We start from the raw sequence: 22,790 nt of genomic DNA on the forward strand, positions 1-22,790 counted from the left end.
TAATTGAAGTATAATAATTTTTCATTTAAAAAAAGGTTCTAGTTTTTATTATATTAAAACTTAAAATTTCTTTTTAATACAGTCTTTAAACGTGAGACGAAATTTATATGCATTTAAACGGAAACCTTCAACTTCTTTCACATTGCAAATAGTCACAAGCTATTAAAAAAACAGAATACAATGTTAATAATATTAATATATAAATAATAATTGATAAAAAATTTTCAAAAAGATAGAATAGAAGAAATAATTTTTTTTTTCTTACCGCAATGTTGTACAATTCGCTTGTTTTACATTTTTCTAAATTGTTGAATCTTTTGTTAACTTCATCATCAATTGCTATTTTTGCTTTCTTATTGCAAGTTTCATAATAATTTCCCTTTATTATTGCAGCATCTTTCTAAATGCAACATTATAAAATTATTATTAAAATTCATATTTAAAAATTTAATTAATAAATTTTTAATTTTTTAAAAAACCTTAATGTCATTGAAGAATTTCAATTTAATATTGTCTATTCGTTGATTGCTTATTTTTAGCAATTTATTAATGAGATCCATATGTTTTTGTGCAGAAGTTGTCTAAAATATATTGAAAACAAAATAAAATGTATTTATTTTTTTAAATAAATTTTCATTTTATAAAACTCGAAAAAAACGAATTTAGAGCACTTTTAAAATGCAATTTAAAAAAAAAACGACTTTAAATATAAAACATAAGTGAAATAATATTTAAATTTAAAAATATAAATAAAATATAATAAAAATTATAATTTCTTAATAAATGTGTCGATTTTTAAATTATATTTATACCTACATTCCGAGCTGGTATTTACATTGAAGTATAACAAAGGAAAACCCCAAATATAACCTTGAACCGCAGGTAATAAACAATTGTTGGAAAATTTCAAAAATAATTAATTCAGTTGCAATTCCTTTCTTGACCTGTCTAAACGTTTTCAACGGGAGTGTGAATTTAAAAATTTTTAATTTTATATCTATTACACAATTTTCTTTATTGTCTTTTATTTTTTATATTTTCAGATTTCAAATCTTTTAATACGCAAACGAAAAAATTTTAAGTGTTAAATTTTTCTTTCATTTCAGTAATTTTTTTTTAATCCGGGAGTGTTCGAAATTCTTGAAATCGCGATCGTTTAAATTGTTTTAGAAAAAAAGTATTTCGTTTCTTTAAGTGTGATTTCGGGAGTGTTCGAAATTTTTTAAATCGCGTATGTCTTTCATGCTGATCTTATCATGTGAAATCGATTGATGGCTATAAGGTTAGTAATATATTTTTTTCTATAAATAATTATGCATTGTAATTTATATTTGAAATTTCATGAACATTTTTTTGTTATAATAATTTTTATAAAAGAATTATTACATTTTTTCTTACCAGAGGTTCAACATTTTCTTTTTTGGTTATAGTAATATTTCCATGATTTTTTATCACGATTATTTGTTTCTCTGCGTCAAAATTTAAGTTGTTGTTTGTTTTGGCTGCAAAAGTTGTCTAAAAAATAGAAATGTGTTTTTTTTCTTTTTTTTTATAATCAATTCTTAAATTTAATTAACAGTTTACTTAATTTGTAAATTTTACAAAATGTGTTTACAACACTTTCTTTTACACTCAAAAGACTTAATTAATTAAAAAACTAATTATTATAAATATCTAATAATAAACTATTTGGAAAACAGTTTTTTCTATTTTTTTTATCTAAAAATTTACAAATCTTACTTGTAAGAGACAAAAAGTCACAAAACACAAAAAAATCATCTTTTTTTTTGCTTTTAACACTTTCCTGAATAACGGATTGTAAATTATTATTCTCACTACTTTGCCATGGGTTTTTATGCTAATGATTATCTCATTATCAAATTTTACACTTAGTTAATAAAAAAAAAAAGATTTGAAATTGAACTTTGCTCTTTTTTTATCCTCATTTATTGTATACTACACAAGTGGGATATTTGATAAAAGTAAATAATTACTTGTTTATGTCTTAAGAAACTCCATCTGGAAATTACCGTTAAAATATCAAAAAATATTTTTTGTTGTCATGTAATGTGAAATTTTGTTTTAAAACATGATGAGGATTTTCCAGTTCTGTTTAAATAATTATCAGAATGATAATATAAATAAATAGTTTTTAGAAATGAAAATACTTAATAACAAAAATTTTTATTATTAAACATGGATATAATTTGTTTTTAATTTATTTTATTAATTAATAATTAGGTATTTAATAATAATAAAATAATTATTCATATTAATAATATCTAATAATTTAATAATATTAAATTAATATCGTAATTCGTAATATTTAATAATATTTAAAGAGAAATAGTAGAAGAAAATATTTTTTTTTTCACCTTTTCAGTGTACCTATTTTATCCTTATTGGCACGTGATTCTGCAGGCTCTTTTTCTTAAATTAAAATTTTGTGAAATTTGTTTCCATAAATCCCTGCATCAGTTTCTAAAAAGCAGCAATGTTGAATTTATTATTAATTCTAATATATATAGTAAAATTTGAAAAAAAAAGTTTTCTTAATTTATTGAAAAATGAAAAAATAATTTTTCTAACCTGTAAAGGAGGTATGAATTCTCTTGCAGTCTTGAAAATTATTTTCGCTGTATCTAATTTCCATTTTATGATTTCGTCACTCAGTCTATATTCATTTATGGGTAAATTTTCATTTGTTCCGTGTAAATTAAGATTCCCATGATTTTGTATGATGATGGTTTGATTTATTGCATCTAAGTTTAAATTGTTGACTGTTTTTGGATACGTTTGATTGTTTTCAAAAGTTGTCTGAAAAATATACGTGTATTTTTAAAAAAAATAAACTCTTATATATTTATTTTATTTATTTATTTAGCACAAAAGCCCGCTGTCCATTCGGACTTTTTTTAAAATTACATAAATTAAATTCTTAAAGAGGAACAGAGTAGAAGAAATGATTATTTCTTTTACCGGAAAATTGTCACGTAACTTAAGATTGACGAATTGTTCTTTTTCACGAAATTCTAAATTGTTGATTGTTCTGCCTGTAGAAGGTGCCTGAAAAAAATTGCAAAAAACAAAAAAAGATAAAATTCACTAAAGTTTTGAACAAAATTAGAATATTTTAAATATTGCTTTAATTTAAACAATTTTTAAACTGATTTCTTTTTCTTTCTAAAACCATGTTAATGGAAAATTTTAATAATAAATAATGGGATTAGAACAAAAAATTTTAATTAATAAAAAAATAGTTTTAAAAATTGTAAAATGAAAAATTTACAAATCTTACTTGTAAGGTATAAAAAGCCAGAATAAAAGACAAAAAAATGCACTTCATGTTATTTTATTTTCTCTTTCACACTTTCTTACAAAACGAATTGCAAATGATTCTGCTTACTACTTGACATCGGTTTTTATACTATATTGGTTTATCTTATCATAAAGAGTTACTCGTTTCTTTCTCCTATACACTGAGAAAAAGAATCAACGCCAAAAGCGTAAAAATTATTATTGATTCATAAATAAATTTTTTTAGAATTCTGGTTTTCTCTTCCAAAGTCTCAAAAAAAATTTTAATTTAAATAAAAATTTTAAAATGATATTGATAAAAATATGACACTTTGAATATATATTACAATTGTAGAAGATAAAAGTAATATAATTAAAAAAGAAAATACAAAAGTAAAAAAGAGTATTTTTATTTTTATTATTAAAAAAATTTTATACAAATTTAGAATTCAAACATCTAGTTATAATACACTCTTTGGCGTATTTTACGAATCCATTTGCCTGATTATTGAATGTAACTGTTGCAGAAGAATAACATGTATGCACATTCTGTTATAAAATAGAGAATTTTTTAAATTAATTTAATTATTAAAAAAAATAATTTAGAAATTAAATTAAATAATAATGAAAATTAACAATTATTAATCAATAATATTAACATTAATAATTATTAATATTATAATATTATAACATATAATTAAAGTATATAATTAATAATTATAATATATCTAATAATGTTACATTGTCAATGTAATAATAAGGTTTAAAGACAAATAGGAGAAAAAAATATTTTTTTGTTACCTGTTTACTACTGTTTTTTGCACATGACACAACAGTGGCGAGTGCGGCATATCTTTTTTCGTGAATTTTTTTCTCTGCAACTCTGTAACAGTCCGGACAATCATAACAGTACTGACAATCATGTCCATACTTTATTTTATCATTAATATTATTCTAAAAGCAAAAATATACAAAAACTGGATTATTACATGTAGCACAAATTAAAATTATAACATTTAAAAAGAAAATTTTTCAAATTTATTGAAAAATTTTTATTTTTCTTTTTTCCCACCTTCACTGCAGTAATGCATTTATTTGTAATTGTATTTATTTCCTGCATTGCCTGTTTGTCTGTAGAAATTGTCTGAAAAATATTTGCAAAAAATAAGAAAATGTTTTTTTTTTGTAAAATAAATTTTCACTAACTATAATTAAAAATTTTTTTTTTGTTTCTTTTTATTATTTCGATAATTTAAAGAGAAAATTTGAAATTTTGAAATTGGAGGGAAAATAGTGAAATACACTTTTTTACCGGCGAAGTTTTGTCTTTTCTGTTTACAGTAAGATTTCCATGATTGTGTATGACGACGATTTGTTTGTCTGCTTCAAGGTTTAAATTATTGACCTGATTGCCTTCAGACATTGTCTAAAAAATATAGAAAGATGAGAAAAATTTTTTTTTTAATTTTTAAAAAATATTTTTAAAAAATACTCAGTATTTTAAATATTACTTGAAGAAATTATTAATTTTTTTTATGCACTACATGAAAATTAATACAAAAATTTACTAAACCATTTTAAATTTTAGAAAATTTTTTTTTTTCAAAAAGTATATGTAAAATGAAAAAATTTGCAAATCTTACTTGTAAGACACAAACAGCCACAATAAGACACAAAAGAATAGACTTCATAGTTTTATTTTTTTTTCATTCCACACTTTTCCTTAAATGGCAGATTGCAAAATGGTTTATTCTCATTTTAAGGCATCGGTTTTTATACTAATTTTTATCTAATTTGTTTTTTCATTTCGTTAATGAAATCATTTATTATTGTTGCACACAATATATCATTAAGAATAATTAATTATTCCGGAAATTCCGAGTTCAAAATACTGATAAATGTGAAAAATCACAGTTTCTAAAATATAATTGTCGAGGACTTTCCAATTTATATTTATATAATAATTTTTAGTATTTATTTTGTAAATCTGACAGTACAAGATAATAATTGGGTAAATAAAAATACGAAAATTAAAAAGGAAATGTTTTTTATTAATTGTAAATCAAAATTTGTTTTAACACATATTTCGCAAATCGAATGAGCAAATAGTTTTTAGAATTGTAAATTATAAAATGCATGAGTTAAAAAATTATTTAGAGACTTGTAATGCACGAAGTAGCGACTGGACGAACTGTATTTGCATTTGCTCTAAAAATCTCGACAACTCGGTTATTGCAGGAAATTGCAAGCTGTGGAACAAAATAGAGAACGTTATATAATTACATGTTCGTAAAAATTTTAATATTATTAATTATTAATATTAGATAATTATTATATTAAATATTGGTAATTAATAATATTAGCATAAAAAGTCATTAATAGTATGAATAATATTTTTGAATCTTAAACTTAAAAAAAATTATTTAAATTATTATTAATAATTAAATATTTAATAATTATTTTTAGAAAAAAAGTAAGAATTTTTGTTTACCCCAACATTTTGGGCTGAATGGGCAGTCGTTCGACATGTTCTTAATTCAGAGAAGCTGGGATCAACGTATGATTTCATTAAAATTCTTCCTCTCTCATAACAAGGCTCAGCATTTTTTCCATTTGCTTTTGCAGTTTCGACTTCTTGCTAAAAATAATAAATATAAAATAAATTATTAGTTAATAAATTAAAAATATCATTCGAGAAAATTTAATTTTATTGAAAAATGTTTTTTGTTTTTTTTTACAAACCCGAATTTGATTCATTATTGGATTTGTAATTGAATTTATTTGTTCCATTGCCTGAAATTGCAATTTCCAAAGTTGATCCATCAATCTGTCTGCAGAAGTTGTCTTGAAAAATAATATTGAAAAAAATATGAATTATTTTTTAATTTAAAAAAAATGGTTACTATTGTAAATTTTACCATATACTTTATGATTTAATTTTACAATTTTAATTTTACAATTTAATCTTACAACTAGTCTTGTAAATGTAAAAATGTATCAATTGAAAAAAATAATAAAATACAATGATTTTTACGAAAGAATTTTTTTTTAAACAAAATGTAAAAAAAAAATTGCAATTCTTACTTGTAGGGCACAAAATGCCAGAACACAACACAAAAGAATGCACTTCATTTTTGTTTTAATTATTTTTCTTTTCACACTTTTCTTTTAATGACAAATTGCAAATGGTTCTCCTCGTTACTACACCTCGCATTTTATACTGAAGCTGCTAATTGCAAATTTCACAGAATACATACTATTTTCTTTTTATCTTATCAACAACTTATTTACTTAGCTATAATGAAGCAAATGTTTTGAATTTAAATTTTTGCTCTTTTTTTTCCTTGTATATTGTATTACACACAAGTGTGGGTCGTACATGATAAGAATAAAAAAAAGTTTCTCTTTTTGTGTGTAGGTACCATGTTAATAAGCAAAAAAAAAAAAAAAATGTGAAACTTTGCAAAGTAGGGTAAGTCCTCAGTACAATGACTTTTATCAGTATACCCTCATTGGTTATAAATTTTGTATTAACATTACCACATTAATCATATACTTGAGATTTATTGAGAATGAATCACTGATAAGAATCTTTTTTTAAATGCGCCATCAAATAAAAACTAAATTAAAATTTTTATTTCCTGAATAAATTTTATCAAATTTTGATAAATTTATATCTATATTTGTTTATGAAAATATATTGTCTCTGTTCATTATTGATTTATTGCAATAAAATTTTATTATTAATTATTATTAATATTTATTATAAATAAATAATTTAATAGAAATAAATAATTTATTATTTATTAAAAAATTACAATCAAATAATTATAAAATAAATTTTTATTTATAAAGATTAATTTTTTTTCTGTTATGTGAAAAAAGAGAGGAATTTTAATATTCCGATGGAAAATAAGAGTTTTATATATATATATATACCTTGTCGCGACACGTTTGTGCAACAATAATTATATTTTATATATAGTGAAATGAAAGCGCTGTCAGATGACTTGGCGCACACTTATTAAATCACCCGATTCCTCCATATATGTATATATATATTATAATTAATACCTTTAAACGTATAATTAAGCGCTACTTATGAAAAAAAAGAGTGTAATAATTATTCGAACACTAAAAATAAATGAGATTATTCACAAGATAAATATATATATATAATTCCACTTTTTGCAATACAATTTACCTAAATTTTTTTTAATCGAAAACGAATTTGAAATTTAGTTTTTAATTTATAGGAAAATTTTAATTTTACGAATTTAGAGAAATTTTTTTTTAAATTTGAAAAAAATATATTAAAAGTTGATTTTTATTTTATAATTGTAGGTCATTGACGGCAGCAAAAGTCATCAAAAGAGTTATTAAGAGGCTCGAATTCGAAAGACGTACAGCAAATATAGCGGCTTTTATATATACATATATACACGCTACCTTTTTATTTTTATTTATTTTTTCGAAGGCTGTAAAAGTGCTATTTGCAATGGAATGTTAAAAAGAAAAAATGCATTTATTTTGTGAAACTAAAATCGACGGCAAAAATGAAAGACATATTCTTTTTCTGTATGGAAAAAATAATCCTAAAATTTCAACATTTTTTTTTAAATTAACTATTTTTAAAACATTTAATTAAATTAATAAAATAATTAATATTTCAAATTGAATTATACCCCTGAATGTTTCGATTACGTTAAATTACCAACTTCATCTTATAAAAAAGAAAATAAATATTCAACCTAAAAAATTTTTATTACCAATTTTTTTTTTAATCATCAAATAAGGATTTTTATAAACATATAAAATTTACATAAAATGAATAAAAATTTGATAAAAGTATAATTTAATTAAAAAAAAAAATTAAAAATTGTATAATATTTTTGATGGAAAAAAATACGAGCCAGCTGATTAATAAAAAAAAACAATTAAAATGTAACAAGAAAAAACTAAAAAAATATAGAAAAAAATAAAAATAAACTATAGTTGGAGTGATTAAGGTAACGGTTATTGGTATAAAGTTAAGTGTAGTGAGTGAAGGAAGATTCAGGATGCAAATTATGTATAATTGGAAAAAAGATGCCTCAACTGGTACCCAAGGAGGCAAGTTATCAGATATATGGTTAAATGAGAACGACGAGATGTTTTTATATATCGAGAACACCGAGTCATTGATAGCTCGTAGTCAACTCGTTCAACAGGGTGCAAATAAAAATAATAATAATAATAATAAAAAACTTCAACTACCATTGCGGAAGAGTCTTTTCGCCCACGTGCCACAATATATCGTCTTTCATTATGCAAACGTAAAACTTTATTATAAATATTAACAACAACAAAATTAAAAATTCACGATAAAAATTATTTTTTTTTTAGTTATTAATATTCAAGTCACGTAAATATTTATTTCATATCACGCAAACTTTAGTCCTTGCCCCAGATTCATTGGAATATAATTAAGATTTTAAAAAAATTTTTTAAAGTCAATACATTTTTTTTGAAATTAATTTCAGAAAAACGAGAAATCACCTGATCTTCCTAAAGAATTTCTCAAACATCTCGTATGGAAAAATAGTGGATCACCACTTGTTTTATACAAAACATTAAAATATTCCGGTTTTTCATTAACAAAAAATTTTCACGATCCTTGGCTTGGCATTTGGATTGTTTCCCCCACTTCAATGAATATAGAAAATTTGAAATTATATCAAAAAATAAATCAATTTCCCTCCATCAATGAATTATGTGATAAAATAAATCTCTGTAAAAATTATCGTCGTATGAGAAAAAAATTTGGTGCCAATTTCAATTATATGCCAACGAGTTATATATTACCAGATGAGTGTTTAAAATTTAAAAAACGTATAACAAAAGAAGGTGGATTTTGGATTGTGAAACCACCAAATTTTTGTGCCGGACAAGGAATACGTGTAATTTCAAAATATTGCCAAATACCACGACATTTGCCTCACATTATACAAAATTATTTATCAAAACCACAATTGATAAATAATTTAAAATTTGATCTTCGTCTTTATGTATTGGTGACATGTTTAAATCCATTAAAAATTTATTTATACTACGAGGGTCTTGTGAGAATTGCCACAGAAAAATATTTAACAAATTCCAAATATCTTGATGATAAATTTATGCATTTGACAAATACAAGTATCAATAAATATAGTCCACAATTTGTGGGCAATGATTCTGTTAAATCTTGTAGGGGTAATATGTGGTCATTACAGAGTTTATGGACGTACTTAATGAAAAATAATAAAAATACAAATGTACCAAAATTATGGACATGCATTAAGGATATTGTTATTAAAACAATTTTAACAGCTGAAAATTCATTGACAAAAATTTTTATGGAAAAATTATCATCCAGTTATAATGCATATCAATTATTTGGTTTTGATATTATTATCGATGAGAATTTAAAACCATGGCTATTGGAAGTTAATAGTTGTCCATCAATGGTTGCCAATACTCCATTGTGTGATATTATTAAAGGTGAATTAACTGAAAATCTTTTAAATCTCGTTGGTTTTCATCTACCCAATAATATAATAGAGGAAAATGAAATTTTATCAAAAATACACGGTGAAGAAATTTTATTTCACAATTATCAATTGTATGACAAAAAATTAAATTCCAATGAAATTGAGAAACATGAAAAATTTTTAAAAATAAAAAAACGTGACAATTATTTATCAACTATATTAGAAAAATTAACATCAGACGATGTGAGAATTTTAATTCGACACGAGGATGAAGAATTGAGAAGGGGTAATTTTGAAAAAATTTTTCCCACATCAATAACATTTAAATATTTTAAATATTTTGAAGAGCAAAAATATTATAATCTTCTTCTTGATTCGTGGGAGAATTGTTATTATTTGAGGAGGGAAATTGGAATTGAGAGATTGAAGAAACTTTGTCAGGAAAAATATCACTTGCGTCAATAATATACAACAAAATGAAAAAATAAAAAAAATTTTTTAAATTTGACTCTTGGCAAAATGATAATAAAAACTAAAACCGATTTTTTTAAATTCAATTGTTATAGAAATTTGGACTAAAATTTCCACCTCCTTAAAAAAGTTAAAAAGTAAATTTGAAATTAAATTGTAGTATTAAAAAAAAATTAAAATTAAATCTGCACTGGGACAAGAAAAATTGATCGTAAATTTTGAAATTCCAAAACGATGAAATGTTTATTTTGAATTGTAGAACGGAATTTTTTTTTATATATTCTCTTGAGTTGAAACAATTATTGATTAGAAGAAAAAAAAATCGAAAAGCAACTTTCCTTATGTGGCGCCGTATGTAAATTTTCAACTTTATAATGACGTTAGACTCTCGTTGCCCGTGGAATTTGCTAAGTGCCTCCAATGGGAATTAACGTCATCGGCTCCTTGGATTATTCAAAAAAATAAAAAAGAAAAGAAAATTCCTCAGAAATGCGAGACATTTTTTTGTTTCTGATACGTAAAATTGATCTACATAATAATACAAATTCATTTATCAATCTTAATAATATTTTATTTTTTACTTATTAGGTAATTTAATTATAATTACAATTTTATATTAATTTATCAATTTGAAATAAAGTGACTAGAATATTGAAGAATTAATATAGCAAAAAAGATATATACATCAAAAGTATACTGACTTTAATAAATTCGTACTGAAGATTTAATGTCTCCATTGTGACCCCAAGGGCCGTCAACGCCGCAAACTGAACTTGATTAGGTTAATCTAAGGGGGCCCAGATTTCTTTGCTTCCGCCTCTTAAATTCAATAAATCAATTGTATTCTTCCTTCTAGAATAGATTTTTTTTTAATTCTTCTAAGAAATTAAAACTCAATGTTTAAATTTTTTCCATATATCTATGTAGATACGGGTAAATTTTTTGTAGATACCCTATTCTTTAGCAGGATTTTTTCATAAACTCAAGCAAAGTAGATGAGTTTAAAAATTTACTTTTCGTTCACTTTTATAATTACAATTTAAAAAAAAATACATACAAATGTTGTCTGACTAAAACTGACTTTTGCTACTGATACAAAAAATATGTCTTGACTGAAATTAACTTTTATCACTGATTTGTAAATTACTATTACGTCTGATTAATATTTACTTTTACTACTTAAATTGAAATTGCATGAATTTTAAACGCATTTGGTCTGACTAAAACTGTCTTTTACTGCTGATAGAAAAAATAATTTTTTTTACTGTCTGACTAATACTGACTTTTACTACTTATAAAAATCAAACATCAATTTGAAACAATTTTGTCTGACTAAAAAGCATCTTTGCCACTTATTTTACAAATATGCAAAAATCGAAACAATTTTTTTTCTGACTAAAATTTACGCTTATCACTTAAATTACAATAAAAAATTCAAATTGTCTTTTAATACAACAAAAATAAAAAGACCTAGGTTTTAATTAATTTTACTTCTATTCTTTTGCAGATACGACTACATTTCTGATGCAGATAAGCTTTTGAAGACATCAATTTATGTAAGCAGGTAATTTATATTTTATTTATAATTTATGGTATAATTTATAGTATTTTTCCAAAATCAATGGTTACTGGTAATGAGTATATATAATCATAGTTGGTGACAATTTATTTTCTCTTAACTTTCTTTAATGCAACGATTATATCTATATATATATATAGGCAGGGGTATCAATGGTAAGAACTTATGTCATCAAATGCAAGCACCTAACAATCGTTTCAAGACAATGAGCTTGCAAAGAGAGCCAGAAATGGTTCAATGAATTGATATCGTTATTGTAACAACATAATAGACATATTTTCTTATTGAGAGTGTGGTCACATGTGTAACATGCATATACATACGGCGTCACTTTTACATATATATATATATAGCCATTGAATGTGCCTGTGCTGTCTCACAAGGCGCAAGGACCCTGGAGTCATACTTTGAGTGAACTTGCGAGAGAGCATATTATGTCATTAGGCGATTCTATATTTTTTTGCATTCACTCAAGTGCAGGAACATCATCATTTTATTTTCTCATCTACAAATATGTTTCTTCATCTTTAACTCGTTTTTAAATATACAATAATAATAATGTCACGAGTCACGTGACAACATTTTTTTTTATTTCATTAATTTATTTAATATTAAAACGTTTTATATTTTGTTAATTAATTAATTAATTTATTTGATTATTAAAGGAATTTAATTTATTATTTGTTTAAATAATAAATAAATATGTTCTTTAAATTAATTAATTAAAATTAAATACCGTAACTACTGAATACGCTTCACAATTATCGTATATCTACATTGTCTTTGCATAAAATCCAACGTAAAGAAAAGCGTATCTACAAAAAAAAAGCAGTATCTACATAAACATTAGTAAGAATTTTTTTACTAAATTTTTAGTAAAATATTACTATTTGATTTATAGTATTTTTTTACTAAATTTTTACTAAAAAGTGACTAATTAGTGAAAATTCTTATTAATTTGAATTAGTAGCTCACTTTTCACTGATTCAGATTTAAAGAGAGAGAAAGAGAGAGAGAGAGTAGGCACGCGGGGGCGTGCTCAAGTTGAGGTAACAGCTTAATAAAGTGACGGTGGGGGCGGAGAGGAGATTGGCTTTCACACAGGGTGGCAAAGGCGGCGATCAGGTGCGTCGCGTGCCCTCTTGTCGTCACACTTGTGCGCGCCTTTCTTCTTTTGCGCGGCTCGTGTTTTGTTTTGGGAAGAACTCAGATCTTATGTTCCCACGCTTCCGACGAAAGAGCTTCACCGACAATCTGGCCATGTATATAACCGTCAATTTTTTTTTCCTTTTTATTTTATTTTTTGTCTTAACGATCACTTTATATATATATGTGTTCCTTTTTTTAATATTATTTTGACAGGGAATTTTTGATAAAAATGTCACGCAATTTGATTTTATAAAATAAGGTTCACAATAGGATTTACAATTTTTTTTTTTGTAAATTAAAATTTATTTAATATTTCATTTAACTAATTATTTAATTAATTTAATTATTAATAAAAAATAATGAAAACTAAAGACTTATTGGAGATAGAAGGTTACAAAAGAAAGAAGCTGTTATTTTTAGCGAAGTAAAAAATTTTATTATTGTTGTTATAAAATGGCATTGAATCAGAACGTGAGTTATTAATGGTCTGAGAGAGAGAATTTGAAACTCAAACCGGACACTCTTGTCGAATTATAATGGACATATCCCGCGCACATACTTTCACGTTGGCATATATAATACTATTTGTCCATTGCTTTTTAAGTTTTCAACTGTTCTTCCCCCCTCTTATTTTTTTAAACTCTCGACATTATATATATAGATTCAATGAAGGATATCACGCACTTTATTCCCACATTGGTATTAAGACACCGAAGCACGTTAAATGCTCCTTACTCGTTGACACGACATACACGAATGTATGTGTATCTTATCCTAATTGAACAATTCAACTATGCTTCCAACTTGAATTTTATGCCATCGACATTTTAATTAGCCGAGAGACAATGTTGTCTGCATATATAATTTATTACACTGAAAAATAAAATTCGATTCAAATAAAAATTATTTGGTGCAACTAAATATTTATTTGATAATAATCAAGTATAGTTATAAATAGTTATAATTATATTTCTTCTTTAATATAAAAAAATTATTTTAATTTTCATATTTGTATTAATTGTAACAATATTCTAATTAAAAAAAAATATTGTGATCATTATTTTTTTAGTCAAACAATTTGAAATGAGATTTCCGTGTCTTAAAGTTCTATATATAAAAAATATTACGCGTATAATAATATATATATATGAAAGTATCGAATGTTGTCCTTGACAATACCGGATGCGTGTATGAAGTATTTTTATTCATCAGTTCTGAAAAGGTACGTTGATCATTTGACACGCTTCGGATCTGGTTACGCAAAAAAAAAAGATCAAAATCTTTTGAATTATTACATATCGGATATACTTAAGCAAATTAAATTTTTTTTTACCTGATAGAAGGATTCATTTTTTATATTCACCTATATAATATAAAATTTACTTCAAACAAATAAATATATTTTTGCAACAAATAAATATATTTGCCTCTTAGATAAAAAATATCGATTATTTTGTATAATAAAAAGGTCTATTATATAATAAAATTCTTTCAAATCAAAATTCTAACTAATGATTATAATGCGCCCCCAAATTAGAGAATTTGAAAATCGCTTTCTCGAAATGGGAATAAAAAAAAGAACCGAGATTTTAATCGGAATTTTGGACATAACTATACACATATATAGATTTGTTGAATGAGGGTGAAAAGGAAAAGGAAGGGAGAATACGTACACTATGTCGTTGAAGCGTGTGGCTCAGCACACGTGATATACAAATCCCTCGTGTGTAGAAGCATGCGAGTTGCACGTGTGTGCAGGTCGAATAAAAAAAAAGGTTAGAGGATTCCGATGGTTTTTCGGTTCCCACGACCGGGGTGCGTCAGGTGGTTGGCGTTTCTTCCCCCCTATCCGCCCCCTGGAAATAGACGCATAAACCCGCCATTCCCTCTTGCCATTCAAGGCATCGTTTCAAACATGTATCTTCATATATATGTATATACAGAGAGAACTCCACACATGTAAAACATTCATAATACGAGTACTCGAGAGTATTTACCGCTTCTCGCCTATATCCCCCCCCCTCTTTATCCAATTCCGTTTTGCCATATATAGTTTATATATAGGGGACTCCCTTTCATGGCCCGATTTGGAAAAAAGAGGAAGCGAAAAAGAAAAAAAAAATAAGTGGCGAGGGGGAAAAGGGTGCAGAACTGCCCATTGACCCACGTTTCCTTTACGTTTTTATTGTGACTCTCTTTTTTTTACTCTCTAACTATGTTTCCTTTTTTTTTCTCTCTCTCTCTCTAGCTTAGTTATCATGGTTCATGTGATTATCTGAAGGGTGAAGGGCAGTAAAACATAATTGACGGTTATTCATTTGCAAAAAGATATGTTACGGAGCACACACTAACTCACACACACACACACATGAAAAATGTAATATTATATAGAAAATCAGACGCTTCATTCAAAAAGGGATGGAATTATTTTTCATTGTTTAATTTATAGTTTGTTGTAGATGGATAATTATAAAGTGATATATATATATATATAGTAGGTTTGAAAATATATTTTATCTTTAAACGCAGAGGTAATTATCGCTTTTCAATAGTATATGTATTAACATTTTTGTTGTGTTTAGCTTTTTTTGTTTTCATGTCTATAAAAATGTTGAGAGCAAATAAACGCTTAAAAAACAATAATTCTGTTACGTGGAACAAAAAATTTTTTTTCTGTTAACTAAATGAATTTACTGCATGAAATTTTTATTTTTAACTAAACTTTTTAGTTGTGTTAAACAAAATAGGTTAGGTTCGGTTAAGAATTAACTTTTTTTGCGAGTGTAAAAGAAAAACTATTTTTCCAAAACAAACCTAAATTCTTGGTATTAATGAAAATAAAAACATTTGGAATTCATTTTTTTGAGATGGGGAGGGAAAAATAAGAAAGGGCAGTACTAAACATTAATAGATGAACTAATAACGGCAGCTGAATCTGACGGTTTAAAAAAAAAAGAAGAAGAAAAAGAAGAAGAAAAGAGCGTGGGAAGGAGGCTCGAGGCAGAAGTCGCGAATCCTTCCAAGGAGCCGTTGTTACTTCCTGAAGAAGGTCCTACGCACCTGACGTCCCTCACCGTGAGAAATTCTCTCAGGGCTTGTTATATATTCGGCGTCCTCGGGTTACAGCCACTGTAACCGCCACGCGAACAGCACACTTTCAGCGCCAGGTCTTCGTATATATTTTATTTTCTCTCTCTCACTCTCTCGCCATATATACAATGACCATCCTCTTTTTTTTCTCGCTAGCCACTTTTTTTTTGTTCCCTTATATAAACCTTCCCACAAAAATGTCTTGAATGGATCTCGATTGTCGAACTAAGAAAACTGTTCTTAAGGATATCACTGAGAAAAATATTTTAGCATTTCTTTGATTGGACTAACAAAACAATTTTATTGGTACTTAAGCAAGTAAATTACACTGGAAATTTTTTTATTTGATTCAAATAATCGATTACTTGACTATTATCAAGTTTCAAGTCTGACTAATTGACTTGTACTACTGATAAAATAATTTTAATATGAAATTTTTTGTCTGACTGAAATTGACTTATACTACTTGATACGAAAATTTAATAAAAATATATGAATGAAAATCACTTTCTATCAGTATCAAAATTTTCAATAATTCGCTAATATTGTCTGACTCAAACTCTCTATTACTACTGAATAATAATGCAATTAAATTAAATTTCGGAGAAATTTTTTTAAAAATGAATTCTGCGAAATAAAATCAAAAAAATTGGTTTTTTATACAGGAAACCTTCAAAACTTGTTTGTTGATTTTTCTTTTTTGTACAAAGTTTTTTTTTTCCTAATGCCAAGAATTGTAATATATATATAAAGATAACAAAAAGAAAAAAAAGAAGTTGCCTGATCTATGGCTGATCATCACGTGCTTTCATTTTCTATTGTTGTTTATACCATGGGAAGGTTCTTGGCTATTGAAATGTCGAATAGAATTGTTCTATTTAAAAAAAGGAAAAAAAAACCCCATTTCAAAATGGTTTAATATAATAGTTTGGTCCACTATATATAGCCACGCGATGGACACGCTCTTCGCACCTTTAACCGCGAAAATTTGCCGCACCGTGGGAATTTATATTCCCTTGAATTTTTAGTTTGAAATTTTTATTAACGATTCACACTCTATTTATTTTGCCTTCGTTTCCAATGTAAGATTTTTATACCTGACCACGCGACTGACACGCTTTATCCCTTATCAGTTACAGATTTTTTTTCTTCTTTACACCCAAAAAAATTAGCACCAAATAAATATTTATTTTATTTAAAATTAATAAAATCTTAGACAAATGTATTTTTATTTGATTCAAATAAATTTTATTCGACTTAAATAATTTTCAAATTTTTTAATTTCAAATAATATTTTTTTTTAATTAAATTTGAATTAATGAAAATTAAATTAATAAATAAATTAAATTAATGACCCTTTTTTCCATTTAGTTAATTAATGATAGAGAGACAGATGTAAATGGTATGTCAAATTAACACTTTTTTTTGTCGTGAGCTTAAAAAAAATAGAGGTGCTATTTATAATCGTAACGAAGAAGCTAAAAGAAGACTCGTTAAATGAACGCCATAAAAAATTCTAAACAAAGAAAAAGAAGATACGGAAGATTGAATTCACAGCTGTGATTTTTCGACAATAAAATATATATATTTTTCCCTCGAGCTCTTTATTATTGGATATAAGGCATATTTGAAGAATTATATATCCTGAAAAAAAGGAAAAAAGAAGAAATATTGTATATTTGCTACCAAAAAACAGGCAGCCACTTCTTCTTCTTCTTCGTTCGATATGATCGTTGAACGGGGCATAATGCATCGTGGGAACGAAAACAGTCATAACAAGCCAGCACTCGAGCGTTGCAGGAAACAGTCCATGTTCCGCTCTCGCGGACTTTGACTTAACAAACTTTAAACTTGAGTATACAATAGCAATATGACGCGGGGGAGGGGGGCAAGGTCCTAAAAGTCCTCCCCATCAAACGACAACAACTTCTTCTTCTTCTTCTTCTTCTTTTTTTTATTCTTCTTTTCCCTCGTGGCGGTTTAAAATTATTCTCGGTGACGCCCACGATCTTCTGTATACCAATTGGAATCAATTCTCACCCAAACAAAAACCGTGAAACTCACCAGTGACAAAGTGCGGTTGTATTGTGATTTTGTCACGCTTGCTTCTTCAATTTCTTCTCTCCTTTTTGTATATTTACTCAAGTTTGCTGTAAAAAAAATTGTACTTCGTTTGGCAAAAAAAAAAAAATTCATTTTTTAATTTATTCATTTTTATCTGGTGCAGAAGAGTCATCATCATCATCATCGCCATTTTAATGGACATTAGTAAGAAAAAAAAGAGAAAACAAGGTAGATAATAACCAGAGAAATATATTTATTAAAATGGAATCAAGAAAAGAGGGTCAAAAAAATTATAATGAAGAATAAGAAGAAGAAAAAGATGATGATGAAGATTATTGACCGGGTTTTCACTTGAAAACTCTTGTGACCCCAGCAAAACTCTCATAGGTAGCAGGTGCAAAATATTTTTCGATGCCTGATCGTGCATTAACTTTTGAAATGCGTGTATCCGGTATTCGACGTTATAGCAATAACTTACACGCGTCACTTTTTGCGAGATATAAGAGAGCACGAAAGATCCGGGTATATATATATTTCTTAAATGCTTAAGGGCAAAAAAAATATAAACGAAAAATAATAGCACACCCACGGTCCATCCAGAAGACTTAATTAAATTTTTATTGAATTATGTTCTCATTTAGCCAAATTTTCCAAATGCAACTTTTATTTAGCCAAAATACCATTTAGCAGAATTTTTATTAAACCGAATTTCCATGTAATAAAATGGTTAATTAATTGAATTTCCATTTAGCCGAATTTTCAATAATATACAAATTTTTTTTTTTAATTTAAATTTTTCAAATGAAACTTTTATTTAGCCAAAATCCCATTTAGCAGAACTTTTATTAATCCAAATTTTCCTTTTTAATTTCAAATTTCCAAATGAAACTTTTATTTAGCCAAAATACTATTTAACAAAATTTTCATATGAACGAATTTCAATTTAGCTGAATATTCATTTATACAATTATTTAATTATTATTAAACATAAATTTTATTATACCAAAATCTATTTTTTTAAATCACACTATTTGGAGTAATTATTATAAAAATAATAATAAAAATAAAAATTTGAAAAAAACCCTTTTATTTGGCCCTTTTAAGTGGAATTTGAAAGAAACGGATATGGAATGAGTCGCCAGAGTGAATCTCGTGCCAAGTGAGTGTGCGCGAGGCCACGAGCTCGATTCATTCATAAAATCGTTGCTCATTATATATATATATATATGTTATGACCAACTGTCTCTCGTCATTCTTCCTCGTTCTTTGCGATTTCCGATATAATATAATAATTTTAAGCAACAAACAAAGTAAAATTCCCTTTTTTGAGACACTTTTTTTCTTTTGTATTTTTTGTCCTTCACCTCTTTCACATATACATATATATATATATATATAGTTAATGGACCAGAGATAAGGATTTCGCGTAATACAAATCACGTCTCATTCACCAAGATAAGAAAAAAATTCCATCATTTTTTTGCAGCTATTTTTATAAAAAAAAATTCAATCCTTGTTTTCCCTTAATTTATACATTCAGAGAAATATTTTATTGGCGCCTTTATTTGAGAGAAATAAAATTTATTTGAAGCAAATAAAAATATATTTTTCACAGAGCCCTAGTAACTTTTTATTTGTTTTAAATAAAAAAATTATTAAGCACAAATAAAAAAATTATTAAGCACAAATAAAAATTTATTTGAAACAAATAAATATTTTTTTATACACTTACAAATTTTTGAATATCAATATAACAAAGGAAATTCTTTAGTATAACACCTGAAAAATGTGAATGGCTAAAATTCTCAATTTTTTTATTCTCCTCCTTTATATTCAATTTGTCAGTATATATTATTTTCCTATTTATATGTATGAATATTACGGAAGTATTTTTGGATGATTTTGGTTGAACCGGTTTTTTGCGATAAACACGACTGTTTTCATTTTTGTCGAACAATGGAATTCCGGTGTGAACAACTTTAGGTGTAAGCAAAGTTTTGAAAAAAAAAAAAAATTGAAGGTGGCATTGAATAGAGAAAAGAACGCATCACCACCACAAGTTGGTTAAAAGAAGAAGTCACGAATTACCACTTTGAATATTATATATCGCTCAAAGACACGCATCTGTAATTTCTCCTCTTTACTTGAAAAATACATTTTTCGAGTCCTTTTATATTATATTTATATATTATATACAATAAAAATACCAGCGAAAGATTTTTCAAAAGGACTTGAAATCGTCAATTGAATATATTTTTTGTTTTCTTATTGTATATAAAAAAATTTCGCATGAGAAATTTCTTCAATGAAAGTTTTTTTTGGTTTCTTTACTTTTGCGAGTTAAATCACAATTTTGGGAGAGAAATTTTTTGCAATGCTTGCAATTTGTAATATGTTATTTTAAAATAATATCATTTTTGTAAAAAAAAAGTTCATTGCGGGAAATATTTTGAAGTAAAAAAATTCTATTTAATATTCTAAATAATATGAAATATTCTGGAAAGTTCACTAACAAATTTTTTTTCTTCAACATCACTTCATCTATATATATGTATATGCCTTTTTTAAATATACAGTTGCGACTATAGAAAATTATAATGGTAAAAGCGATTTTTCTTGAAAGGTATACATAGGTACTAAGGTGAAATAAAAAAAGAAATTTTTTTTTTCGATTTTATATAAGAGTCGTTATATTGCACTTAATGCGACGGGAAGCAAGCTGCCGTATGCGGTCTTGTTTTTACAACCGGATGTCGACGATGATCGTGACTTGTGGCTTCTTCGGGGATATTGTGGTACGAGTTTATATGAATCCATATACGCGATTTGTTGTTGTTGTGAGAAAAACGCACGATTCACACTATTCGCGAAGACATATATAACCAGTATTTTTGAAAAAGAGTTTTTTTTTTATTTTTAAATACCACGTCGATTTTTGTTAACTATATATATATATAGAAATTTCTTGGAAAAATAATTTGCAAAAAATCAAGGTAAGACTATCACTAAACATAACCTCAAATTTTTTTGGTGTAAGGTCCCTTCTCTCGTTGAGCGTCACAAATAACTATTGTAAAATTCAGAAAAATGCGATAAGGGATTATAGATATTATTCAGATTAAAAAATAACTATAATAGATATTCTCTCGTCCACGGAAGTTGCGAATACAACAAGTTTTATATATATATATATACGTACATATATAGACAGAAAGAATAAAAAAAATAGAAATAAAAAAAATGCGGTTTCTGTTCGCGGCTCGAGTCTCTCTCTCTCTCTCTTGTTCTTGTGACGTGTGCTAGTCGCGTGTGGGGCTCGCGCCTACCGGCGTCTCTTTTCCTGAGGCCCATCCGCCGGTTGGGTCCCGTGGGACGGTGATGCCTCGCTTCGTTCTCACGGTCTCCGACACGGGGCCTTGCTTCCTTCGCGTTCTCGGTTCGTTCGCTCTCCTCTCGCTATAATATACACATACATATATGTATAACATTGAGGGGCCTCATTTTACGTTTGTACGCGTGCAACCAGTTACGCACTCTATATATACACACATAAACATAAAAGAAATGACTTTCTTGAATATATATTTAAAGTGCTACCGAATCCACGTGACATTATTAAGTCGTAAAATAATCGTTTTAAATCCTAGGGAGTTAAGTAACCGTTTTTTGTTCTAGGGACTAAAATTACCATTTTCAACCCTTGAAACTGAAATTCGAGTTTTTCTCTGCAGCATCAATACCATAGCAACCGTTCCCACAGAAATCGTTACCATAGCAAGCGTTACCATAACCGTTTTTTTCCTTAGCAACGGTAATATTAACACTGGCCACGAAACCCTGCGATGGAGGCAAATTTAATTAACTATACTGGTATTAAAAAAAAATTAATCAGTATTAAACCTAGTTTTTTTTTTTGTCTTCTTTATATAGATGAAGGAAATGAATATTTCTGTGAATGACCAGCATCGTTATTACACTGATTATTGTTATTGTTGTCGTCGTTGTACACGCGTGTCTCTGTCGTCATCGTCATTCATGCGCGGCTCGAGTAATATAAGGGGTCACGTGACCCTCATCGCGTATATTCATTGACGAGAATATTATATTGTCAACCGGAAGATCGACGGCAAATCGTAAACATTCGCACGCTTCGCCGTTTCTTTTTATAATGATAAGCGTTCATCAAGTTACATTTATATAAATACGCAAAAGTGATAAAAATAAAATTTCTCTTTCAAGTTCTTGTGCACGTGTGATAAGCCTGTATATATACATGCGATAATTAAAATCGTTTTTTTGCTTTAACGAAGAGCGATGACATCACAAATTATTGTTTTTCTTCCCGGTATTCGCATATACATGAGAGAAAGAGAGATAGGATGCTTATGGCGCAGTGTTTTGCCCCTGAGTGCGCGAGAAGTCACTCGAGATCTGTGGGACTCGCTTCTTATAACCGCAGGCATCAACAAAATAGAAAAAAAAAACACGAGATCATGTCATATATATTCGTGACGCAGATATAGAATGCCAGGAGTCATGTTCCTTTGCAATTTTTTAGTTATTTCAAGAATATTATCTTTGTCATTTTTTGTCACATTTTCATTTTTTTTTTTTTTTTTTAATATCTA

General features: G+C 26.7%; 5 protein-coding genes across 7 annotated transcripts in view; 2 read left to right on the plus strand and 3 right to left on the minus strand.

Annotated features, from left to right (window-relative positions):
- LOC127283192 (tubulin monoglutamylase TTLL4-like) overlaps nt 1-12,014 on the plus strand; it is a 182,346-nt gene extending 170,332 nt beyond the window's left edge. For both annotated transcript variants that reach the window (XR_007843314.1, XR_007843313.1), the window contains exons 10-11: nt 11,788-11,844; nt 12,000-12,014. The gene's annotated coding sequence lies outside the window, so the exon portion shown is untranslated. The remainder of the gene's footprint in view (nt 1-11,787; nt 11,845-11,999) is intronic.
- Nucleotides 18-3,402, minus strand: LOC127283209 (uncharacterized). Of its 2 annotated transcripts, none has more exons than XM_051307929.1 (5): nt 1,741-1,850; nt 1,399-1,515; nt 480-581; nt 266-400; nt 18-159 (listed from the first exon to the last, which is right to left on the minus strand). In XM_051307929.1, the coding sequence occupies exons 1-5, from the start codon at nt 1,777-1,779 to the stop codon at nt 61-63; spliced, it is 492 nt and encodes a 163-aa protein (XP_051163886.1). In that variant the 5' UTR covers nt 1,780-1,850; the 3' UTR covers nt 18-60. The 2 variants fall into 2 exon arrangements, 1 of the variants encoding a protein (XP_051163886.1); XR_007843316.1 differs by lacking the exons at nt 18-159; nt 266-400; nt 480-581; nt 1,741-1,850 and adding exons at nt 2,376-2,481; nt 2,590-2,817; nt 2,980-3,066; nt 3,299-3,402 and having other exon boundaries at nt 1,309-1,515.
- Nucleotides 3,688-5,031, minus strand: LOC127283208 (uncharacterized). The gene is made up of 5 exons (XM_051307928.1): nt 4,941-5,031; nt 4,610-4,723; nt 4,370-4,441; nt 4,099-4,251; nt 3,688-3,846 (listed from the first exon to the last, which is right to left on the minus strand). Exons 1-5 carry the CDS (start codon nt 4,986-4,988, stop codon nt 3,730-3,732), a joined length of 504 nt encoding a protein of 167 aa, XP_051163885.1. The 5' UTR covers nt 4,989-5,031; the 3' UTR covers nt 3,688-3,729.
- On the minus strand, nt 5,328-6,546 carry LOC127283210 (uncharacterized). Its single transcript, XM_051307930.1, has 4 exons — nt 6,382-6,546; nt 6,040-6,141; nt 5,789-5,935; nt 5,328-5,546 (listed from the first exon to the last, which is right to left on the minus strand). Exons 1-4 carry the CDS (start codon nt 6,427-6,429, stop codon nt 5,451-5,453), a joined length of 393 nt encoding a protein of 130 aa, XP_051163887.1. The 5' UTR covers nt 6,430-6,546; the 3' UTR covers nt 5,328-5,450.
- LOC127283191 (tubulin monoglutamylase TTLL4-like) lies at nt 8,117-10,740 on the plus strand. The gene is made up of 2 exons (XM_051307905.1): nt 8,117-8,612; nt 8,820-10,740. The coding sequence occupies exons 1-2, from the start codon at nt 8,358-8,360 to the stop codon at nt 10,272-10,274; spliced, it is 1,710 nt and encodes a 569-aa protein (XP_051163862.1). The 5' UTR covers nt 8,117-8,357; the 3' UTR covers nt 10,275-10,740.
- Nucleotides 12,015-22,790: the final 10,776 nt, after the last annotated feature.

Source organism: Leptopilina boulardi, unplaced genomic scaffold, assembly GCF_019393585.1.
Source record: "Leptopilina boulardi isolate dan_hultmark-lab unplaced genomic scaffold, ZJU_Lbou_2.1 LbouV2_31, whole genome shotgun sequence".
Classification (NCBI taxonomy): Eukaryota; Metazoa; Arthropoda; class Insecta; order Hymenoptera; family Figitidae; genus Leptopilina; species Leptopilina boulardi.

Coding starts and splice junctions, on each gene's coding strand:
- LOC127283209 (XM_051307929.1), bottom strand. CDS start 1,779: ATGATTTTTTTGTGTTTTGTGACTTTTTGTCTCTTACAA. Junction 582..1,398: donor AAGAAAATGTTGAACCTCTG/GTAAGAAAAAAT, acceptor AATATATTTTAG/ACAACTTCTGCACAAAAACA. Junction 160..265: donor GCGAATTGTACAACATTGCG/GTAAGAAAAAAA, acceptor TTTTTTTAATAG/CTTGTGACTATTTGCAATGT.
- LOC127283208 (XM_051307928.1), bottom strand. CDS start 4,988: ATGAAGTCTATTCTTTTGTGTCTTATTGTGGCTGTTTGTGTCTTACAA. Junction 4,442..4,609: donor GAAAAGACAAAACTTCGCCG/GTAAAAAAGTGT, acceptor AATATTTTTCAG/ACAATTTCTACAGACAAACA. Junction 3,847..4,098: donor CAAAAAACAGTAGTAAACAG/GTAACAAAAAAA, acceptor ATTTTATAACAG/AATGTGCATACATGTTATTC.
- LOC127283210 (XM_051307930.1), bottom strand. CDS start 6,429: ATGAAGTGCATTCTTTTGTGTTGTGTTCTGGCATTTTGTGCCCTACAA. Junction 6,142..6,381: donor TGGCATTTTGTGCCCTACAA/GTAAGAATTGCA, acceptor TTATTTTTCAAG/ACAACTTCTGCAGACAGATT. Junction 5,936..6,039: donor CAATAATGAATCAAATTCGG/GTTTGTAAAAAA, acceptor TATTATTTTTAG/CAAGAAGTCGAAACTGCAAA.
- LOC127283191 (XM_051307905.1), top strand. CDS start 8,358: ATGCAAATTATGTATAATTGGAAAAAAGATGCCTCAACTGGTACCCAA. Junction 8,613..8,819: donor TCGTCTTTCATTATGCAAAC/GTAAAACTTTAT, acceptor AATTAATTTCAG/AAAAACGAGAAATCACCTGA.